The sequence below is a fragment of the Glycine max genome, chromosome 7 (genome assembly GCF_000004515.6).
Source record: "Glycine max cultivar Williams 82 chromosome 7, Glycine_max_v4.0, whole genome shotgun sequence".
Taxonomy (NCBI): domain Eukaryota; kingdom Viridiplantae; phylum Streptophyta; class Magnoliopsida; order Fabales; family Fabaceae; genus Glycine; species Glycine max.
This window is the reverse complement of record NC_038243.2, coordinates 4,671,393-4,681,695: the sequence shown is the minus strand read 5'-3', so window position 1 is coordinate 4,681,695 and position 10,303 is coordinate 4,671,393. Positions and strand designations below refer to the sequence as shown.

Sequence of the window (10,303 nt, the reverse complement as noted above, 5' to 3'; positions counted from 1 at the left end):
TATATTAAAAGGGGTAGAAGCAAGATATAATAAAATTTATCAAATAATAAAACTATATTTAAAAATGTATTAAAACTATTATTATTAATATTCCAAGCAAAATCTTATATTCTTTCATATTCTTTTAGGATATTATAAATATATATAAGAGCATATTAAGTGAATTTTTTTTATTTATTATGGTAGAGTGAAAAGAGTCAATCATGATCATTGAATTAAATGATAAAAAAATGAGAGTAAAGATAAAGTTATGTAATTTGTTTAAGTAATTACATAATCATCGAATAACTTTTAATCTTAACCATATATGTATAGTTAAAATTTACTTATTTCGTAATTTTATACTTCCTTCGTCCTAAAATAATAATTATTCTGTTATTTTATTTAGATTAAGAAAATGTAATAAATAAACAAAAAATAATAATAATTTCATACATTATTAATATTATAAGGAACATAAATAAAATAATAATAATTAATATTACATTAAAAAATAAAATAACAATTATTCTCGACTAATTTTTTTCTTTTATAAAACAATTATAACGAGACTCATGATGGAGCACAAACATTTCTCTCATTCAATACATGCACGAACAAATTGTACATGCCCACGCCTATGCCCATGCATTCCAATACACACACCAAGCCAACTACATTCTTTAATCCTTTATGTTTAAGGGGATGAGAACACATAGATAAAGTTATGTAATTTCACCCACTCACTCAAAAATCAATCACATTCTTTAATCATGGGGACATATAATTAAAGTTATATAATTTCTTTAAGGTTATATGATCATTAAATAATTTACACATGCACACACGTATGCATGTACATCCTTTATATTTAAGGGAATGAGAATTTGATTCATAAAACACCCAAGAATTTCAATTATGAAATGCTCAACACTTTGGTTACAGTAGTATTTGAATGGATGATCAAATTCTCTATAATTACATGGTAACCTGCATTATCAATTAATTGTTCCAAAAAAAAATTATTTATTTTGTTGGAGGTTTCTTTTAATTAAGTAATTAAAATTAATGAATTTTACCCTTCTGAAGTAAGTAAAGTGAAAAATTTTATACGCTGATGAATAATGAAGAAAACAAGTTTATAATTTATCATACACTATATATATATATATATATATATATATATATATATATATATATTCACATGTTTAACCGATGATTTTCAAATCAGAGACGATATTTTCTTAAGTGAATCATTTTAAAGAAATGAAACTTAAAACTGGTTAATCAATACTAATTTTTAAACCAATTATGAGAAGAAGAAAAAAGATCCAAGAAGCCCAGAGTTGCAGCTTGCAAAGCCCACGAGTATGTTTGATCAAGGGAGCAGCTATTGAAACATCTGAATTTGTTATTGGCACTATCCACGTGTGTTTTAATTTTTTTTCCAAAAATACCCTTTTAACAGAAACACGATTTCATTTGCAAAATACTCAACAGGAATTCATTTCCATTATGTAAAAGGGGTAAAAAAAATATATAACAAAAACATGATTTTGTTGTGTATCTTATAAATGAAATTATATTTCCATTGAATATTTTTTTTGCACCTTTTTACACGACAAAAATATATTTTCTTAGTTACATTTTTTTCATATGTACTAAACAAGAATGTAATTTTGTTGAGAATGATACAAACAGACCCAAGATTCCGTTGCAGCGTCCACCCTCCAAACCCACCGTTGCAACTAATAGAATGAATGTTGAACTAATGAAAGGATAAAATTGTAAATATCTAAAAATATAGGAACAAAAAGCATGCAAAACAAAATTGGAAGGCAAAATTGACAAAATCATGAAATTGAGACAAAATGTATAATTACATGTCATTACACCAATGTCACATCATTGATTCATGTTATTGTCACGTGAAATGCCACGGTAGCATAAGGGTATGTCAATAGTTAACTAATAGAATACATATTCAACTAATGAAAGAATAAATATGTAAAATTTAAAAATATGGGGATAAAATGCACTAAAAACAAAATTAAAAGAAAAAATTTACAAAAATCATGAAACTATGAGGTAAAATGTACCATTAAACCTGTAATTTTAATTTGTATTTCTCAAAAAAAGAAAGTGTACTTTACTCTAAATTTATTATAGAAAATATAAGATTTTTGTACTTTTAAGCAATTTTCTTACAGATTTTAAAAACAACCCAATTGCACGAAGACAAAATTATAAAAACATATGAACGTTTGAAGAAGTTGTAATATTTCTTTTTTTTTAGTTTTACGAAGATAACCAAATGTCACTAACATAAAAATAAGTGAGAGCTTTTTAACAACAACAACAAAAGTGAGAGAGAGATATTGAGAGGGAACATTCACTTTTCACGGGCAGGTTCAGATAAACAAATTCACTTTGATAACGTAAATATACTTATTTTTTCCTTTTGTCATCTTATTAAGTATAGTGTTTATTTTTCTATATTTTTCAAATACTTTTATACTCTTAATCGATTAAAAATCATTATAAATTTTAAATAAATTATTATAAAAGTCAAATATTTCTAAAATTATATGACAATTCATAATTAAATAATAGTTTAAAAAAGTTTTACACTATCAACATGTTTTACTCAAATTATTAAGTATTTTTACACCATAGATTTATAAGTTCAAATTATAAAAATATTAATAATTAAAAATAAATTTAATTTTAATAAATTATTATTATAAAAAAGGTTATACTGACAAACAATAAATATAGCTGTTAAAGTTATTATTATTATAAAAGTCAAACTAAATATATCTTATATATTATACACATGATTATTTGAAAATGCAAAAAAATATTTGTGCTTATAATACGTTCTAATTAAAATCATTTAAAATAAGTCTTAATCAAAGATATAGTAATTAAATTAATTAATTTTTTTTAAAAAAAATCTTTTTTCTTCTGTCCATCTAGCATTATTTCGGCCCACTTTAACCTCTTTTGTCGCCTTTCTCGACTATCTCACTGTTTTTCCAAAAAAAGAAAAAAGAAATAAAAAACATCAAAAACATCTTCCATCATTCCTTTTCTTTATGTTTTGGCATTATCATTGTCCTTTTAATAGTAATGTCATCTCCATGGATTAGAAAGGAACACAATCATAACACATAAAGCAATGTTGTATCGGAGTTTAGGACACAGTTATTAGTATTCTTGACCAAAAAGACGAAAGAATAACACATCACTTGTTTTTTCTTCCCCGACTTATTTTAGTAAAAGTTAGGCTTGACTCGTTTCAAGATCAAGGCATGATACAAATTTAAAATTTTAACAAAAGTTTAAGATAGTACTTATAGATAACTTAATTACAAATGACTACTAATAAAAATCAAATTATTTTCCAATGCTATTTGATCTTATTAATTGAGTTAATTATCCATTACTTGTCATATATATTGAAAAAATGTCCTTTAAATATAAAAGTGATAGACATTGAGATTGTCTTCATTGATATAGTCTTTGTCTCTCTCTTTTTTTAATCCTAACATATGATATATTAATAGTATATTTCATTTAATTTTTAGATTAACATAACTATGCATTAGTTTGAAGAAACATTCATGATGGAATAATCAATGTTGTTGATCCGAATGAAATTAACACAATTTTCTTAAGTAAAATTCCAAGTTCAATTAGTTTTGTGGTAAAAAACCATTATTGGGAAATAAAAATTTATTATGAGTGATTAATTAGGTTTTTTATGAAAATTAATCATTTTCAAAATTAATGAAAATTCCGCCCCAACTTATGTTAACCCAAAATTATGATTATATAATGTCTTTATTGACAATTTTTTGTTTTGGTAACGTTCTTTATTGACAATTTAATTTGTATTAAACACAAATTTGAATCCGCTAGCTCTAGCTAGCTAAATTCAAATTCAAGCATAGTTGAATCTTTTTTAATTTTTTGGGAGGGGAGGACATTTTTTTTTTTACCTCTAATCCCTATCAGCTAAAAATAATGAATTTTTAATTAAAAACTGTTAAAAATGTTAGAAATCAATTGAGAATGATTGTGAAAAATAATCAGTCACAAAATTGAATGAAAATTCATGAACGAAAAACTATAGATGACTTACCAAATGTGTTTGATTTATTTTTTATTTTAAAGTGTTTTAAATAATATTTTTTTACTGTTAAATTTTTTTTATTATTCATAGTGTTACTTATATGTTATGGAAAGAAACTTGTGACAAATATATAGCTCTTATGTTAATCTAAAATTACATTTGCATAAATGCAATAATTATTGGCTTATCGCATTATGAAAACACTTGTGATCCAAAGAAGAAAAAATATTAAATATGCTTTCATTTTATATATCTTTTGTTCACGAGGCTTAGAACACAAAATCTTAAAGACTAAAACACACATATATAAGAGGATGAATTAAATTATATAATATACTTTTCATAACTATTATATTATTCTATAATTTTTAATTGAAGAGTATTTTTTTTAAAACTCATTATTAAATTGAAAGTTCCTTTAACATAGATCATATATATAAAATTTTATATTAATTTTAAATTATTTATTATTTTAGTTTATTTATATAGATTAAAATCAATATAATATAAATATTTCAAAATATACTAAAATATGAATCATTTAATTATCTTTTTCTCATAATTCAATTTTGATATAAATAATCTTGATAATATGTAAATAAAATTCAACCGTTGAATTAATAAAAATAACATTTTATATAAATTATTAAAATGATATAATAATTATCAAAATTATACCGGTATAATTTCATCTCTCCTTAAATATACATATTAGACACGCTCTAGCCAGATCAAACTAACAAATTTGTAATAACAAAGTATCTTTTTTCTACGAATAATTTTAAAAAAATTAATTACCTATATCAAGCATGCAAATCACGGTTTTGCACAGTTTAGCTCCTTTAGCCAGGTTTGTCATGTCTAGTGATATCCTTGTTTACAATAATGCATGGCATCAGCACCACATATAATTTTGCTTTTAAAATCACCACAGAATTGAAGACTTGAATGTGGTTGATTACTTTGAAAGCAATATTGTGTAATTGCGAAAACATGAAAACATGCATATAGCAGAGATCTTTGAAATTTAATTTAAGGAATGCAAGATCAATTAAAGCAAGCAACTGAAACCTATATTTCCGAAAAGTGATAACTGAATAAAAATCACCGTTTAAGATTGAGAATAGAGTCCTTGATTCTGGCCCAAAATAAAGATAGGTACTTGATTAGAGAAAAAGAAGGTTTGACAATTTGAACCGCCAATAAGAGTTTATGTCGTTTGAAAAGTTGAAACCCACCACAGTAGTACATACTCATTATTCCCCCACAAAAAACAGAAAAAAGAAGATCAAAAGAAACCAATCTAGAATAATGAATAAACAGTACATACATGTACTAGAGCATTTTTTATGTATTATCATTAAATAAAAAATTATATGTGATAAAATAGTTGATTAATTTTTTATCCTTTCAATTGATTTAACGTATAAATAATGAGAAATTGTGAAACGTCTCCTCCATTTTTAGGGTAGAGGGACGAAAAAGATAAATAATATGTAATGTGACAGAAAATATAGAGAAAAATAGAAAGAAAGAAAAAACTATGTGAAGTGTAAGAGAATGGGATTGTGTTTGTAAGTATTCTAAAAATAATAGGTCTCATTATAGTCATTAAAAAAAAAAGTGAGTCCTAAAGGCTAAAAACATCGATCATTAGTGTGAAGAGATATTCATAATGTAGTCAAACCAGACACTTCTCTTCTCGCTTTCTCCTTTTCCTTTGTAGCATTCATAAAGTAAGCCTACGCATAAAGCCACCCAACAAACGAACCAAAACATTCTTTCTTGCACTAAGGAGCAGTTGCAGACAAATTGACAAGGTGAACTCTCTCTCTCTCTCTCTCTCTCTTTCTCTCTCAAATCAACCTTTGCTTTTCTCTTTCTTTTCTTTGAATTTTCATGGCTGTAGCTGCTGTACTGGCCAAAGGTGGTGTGGATTTTTCTCATGTCTTTTCCTTGAAGCACAATCCTGAGTTATTTATTCTGGGTTTTGGGTTGTTCAAAAGCTGACACAAAATATCAACTTCCACTAGATTTAAGAGTTGTTTGTATCTTTGATTTAATTCTTTTCTAGATAGCTATATATATATATGAGAAGATCTTCATGGTAACTTCAAGGTCCACATATATTGACATTCCATCTTCTCTCTTTTCCTACCAAAGCAAGTTTTTTATCAGCAAAAGCACTGCTTTTCCTTTTCCTTCCACTAGCTTTACCTTTTTGCTCGTGTGTGATCATTTGTTAAAGAGCACAAAAAATTAAAAGATACTATTTGTTGTTATTATTATTTGATTATTGATTCATTTACATTTTTTTAAAAAACTTTATAATTGTCTTAGTGGGAAGCCTTGCTACCTTGCTTTGATTTTTGTTGTTAATTAACGATCTTCAACAATCTTTTATGTAAACATAAAATCACCACCAGCTATACCTCTTGAAATTTTTTGTTATGGTATAGATTCTAATCATTCTGGGGCGATCAGTGTGGTCGTGTAATACATGTACTCACCTCACATAATGAGATAAGGCTTTCTTGTTGATGTTGTACAGATTCTTGTCACATATGAAAGCTTATAACTATAGGTGTCCTGTCTCTCTCTCTCTCTCTCTCTCTCTTTTGGGGTTTCTCAGGACAATATTGGACTTATTGTGAGAGTAGTCATGGAGGGGATGGCTCCCAATTCATGTGCAAGGCCAGTTCTAGAGAAAAAAACAAGGCCACAAGAGCAACTGAATTGTCCAAGGTGCAATTCAACCAACACAAAGTTCTGTTATTACAACAACTACAGCCTCACACAGCCAAGATACTTCTGCAAGACTTGTAGAAGGTATTGGACAGAAGGAGGGTCTCTGAGAAACGTTCCAGTTGGAGGTGGTTCAAGAAAGAACAAGAAGGTCTCTGTGACAGCTTCATCATCATCATCACCAAAGGTTCCAGACCTAAACCCACCAATTAACCTCTCATCAGTCTCAGCTATCTCCTCACAAAACCCTAAAATAATGCATGGTGGCCAAGATCTCAACCTGGCTTTCCCAGCTATGGAAAAGTACCATCATGGCATGCCACCTTATGTTGAGATGCAAAACAGTGACACCACCACCACTCATCATCATCACCAAACCTCTTCTTCTTGTTCTGCTCCTCCAGCTTCTCTTTCAGCTCTTGAGCTACTTAGGTCAAGCATGGCATCTAGGGGTTTGAACCCTTATGCTCCTTCTTCTTCCTTGATGCCAAACTCAACAAACAGCAATGCCCTTTACTCATCAGGGTTTCCCATGCAAGAAGTTAAACCTAGTCTTAACTTTTCTTCAGCTGATGGGATGGGAAATAGATCATATGATCATCATCAGATTCAAGAGAGGGGTGGTGGCAGACTTTTGTTCCCTTTTGGAGATGTCAAGCAGCTTTCTGCTGCTGCAGGTGCTGATCAAGTGGAACACAATAAAGAACAACAAGGGAATTCAACTGAAGTTGTTCAGAAACTAACAATAGGACACACATGGTTAATTATTACTTTGTTTTATTTCAGAGAACGTGGGGAATTTACTTCTCATCTCGGTTGTTTTTAATTTATATATATATATATATATATATATATATATAGGCATAGAAAAGGTGAATATTAGACCTGTTTTTGTCCATGGCACATGCAATTCCTGTATTAATTGAATTCTTCTATGAGAATTAGCAGATCTTCTTCATTAGTACGTATGAATTTTCAAATGTTTGGTTCAAATTAAGGACTTTTGGGGTGATGAAGGAGAGAGAATTAATTAGGCGTTCCAATTAAGTTTGTAAATGTAACCTATAAATTTGGTTGAGTTGCTTTGTGCTCTTTTCAGCTACTCTTTTCTATCTCTGTCTGTACAAAAGTTAGTGGGCTGTCAGCTTTGTTGTCTACATTATCATATCTGAGATTCTTCCAACTATGAAAGCACTTTGGTGGAATTATTCGGAGGAATTATAGTAAAAGAAATCTGAAAAGGAAGGACAAGGGGAGTGTTCTATGATCTCAGTGTTTTGGCTGAATCAGAAATTAATTAATGTCACACCCACTTTTTTAATGCAAGCTACAATTAATAAAACAAGCAAATAGTTAATTACATGTAATACTATATATAATATAGCAAGACCATATAATTAGACAAATCTTGAAAATTGGATTACCTGCCCCAACTAAATATACTAACCTAATAATATAGTAATTGTCATCCACTTTTAGTTTAATTTAATTTGAAAACTTCAATTCCATGAGTGTCTCCTATGTCATGATCCATCCACCTGTTGTTAATTATAGTATTATTTGCAAGGACTAAGAAAATTCTGAAAAGCATAACTTCGTTCGGTATTTTAGTGGGGCCCTCAAACATTCCCTTGGGGCAAGTGGAAACTATTTCTTCCACTGGCCAGGTCAATGGTTTGGCTTTACATGTGGACGAGTCATTAGCTACTATTTTTTTTTTAAAAGTTGTGTTTTTCACTCTGAGATAGCTCGATTGGGGAACAAAATACCTTTCCTCATGTGTTGGCCTTCTTCTTACGCCAATCTCTTAATTATTCTTTTTCTTCTTCTTCTTAGGGTGTAAATTCATCTTTGAAAATGAAAATGTTTTTTTGTCCACGATTGAATAACCGATCTTGAAACAGATGACATAAATAATTTATAAATGTATCAGAGTAGTTTATACTTTACAGCACAAATACAGTCCGTTAAATATAATTAATTAAAAACTCAAGATGTATTAAAGTAACAATTAAACGGCACACAAGTCTTAATCGAAATTATTTGATGTCAACGAATAAATAATGAGAAATTCTAAAGCAAATTATATTAACATTTTTTACCGGTTAATGTAACGGGCAGTGATTTGTATTTATTAAACAAATAATCTAAAGTTCAAATTCTGATTGACTTTTAGATATGAAATAATTTATGCAGAAAAATACTCATTTTGTGTACGTTTACGGTTCCCAACACTTAACAAACCAATACCATAGTTAAAAAATATATATTAACACTCACAAAATATTGCATATATATATATATATATATATATATATATATATATATATATATATATATATATATATATATATATATATATTACTTTGATATATTTCTTTAACATTTACATCAATGTTCGTTAAGAGATTAGTGTAAATATAAATAAGAGGCACATGATATAATGCTCACTTGTTTTAGTCCCAGTAGTATAAGTAATTTTTTTTTTAATTCCTATAAAGTCTTCTTAAAAAATTTCCTATAAACTCCTCTCCCCTTTCTTCTCTTATCCCTTACCTGTTTCCTTCTTTTCTTTTTCTTCTCAACAGTATCTCCTTCCTCATTTTATTTTAAGCGTTGTTTATTTTACGTCAATTAATTCTCATTAACCCTAAATTGAAGAGTTGTTGATGTTGCATAGTTCAAACACGCTTCTTGAACAATATATATGAGATAGCTTGTGAGTAGCAATTCGTGTTAACAACCCTTTTAGTTACAATAACTTGTTGCATCATTTTGGTCGTGTTGTATAAAACATTTGGAAACACGAAAGTTACTATTTAATTTATTTTCTCGATCACATGATGCTTTCACCACACATCATTGTCAAAAATATCCTTCGACAACAATGCATGCATGATGTAAGCATTTTCATTTTCAAATTTCTGACAATTTAACAACCGTAAAAAAAACTTTAGTGATTTTATACTGAGTTTCAATTTTGTGGTAGTGATAGAAAATCTAAAGTTAATGGAGATAAATAATACAAATGTTCAAATGTTTTATGCAACAAATTAAAATTATGCAGTAACTCCCTGTCCTTGTAAAGAGTACCAATACAAATTACTACTCACAAACTATCTTGTCGTGTTTAGAGTCAATGAAAATTAGTTGATGTAAAAGCATTTAAAAAAATGAATGAAACAAATGTCAATGCACCATATCATCTCCTATTAATAACATCAATTTTTTTATGGCAAGAACCAAAACGAAATTGGAAGTACTTGTATCTCTCTATATATAATAAGTAATAAAATTAATTGTTAAGTACTACCTATGTCTCTCTATATAAAATTCTCTTCCAATTGTCTAGTGCATTAATTATCTGTCTCTTTCTAGATGACACTCTTCCAATTGTTTGATTTATTAATTATATTTATCTCATAATATCCTTGATTAATT

The 10,303-nt window shown here is 28.0% G+C and overlaps 1 protein-coding gene across 1 annotated transcript; it reads left to right on the top strand.

Moving 5' to 3' along the window:
* Window positions 1-6,779: 6,779 nt before the first annotated feature.
* LOC778110 (Dof17) lies at window positions 6,780-7,587 on the top strand (the record flags this gene model as incomplete). The annotated part of the gene is given in 1 exon segment (NM_001249791.1): window positions 6,780-7,587. A coding segment is annotated over 1 exon segment (808 nt), but the record flags the coding sequence as incomplete, so codon positions are not given.
* Window positions 7,588-10,303: the final 2,716 nt, after the last annotated feature.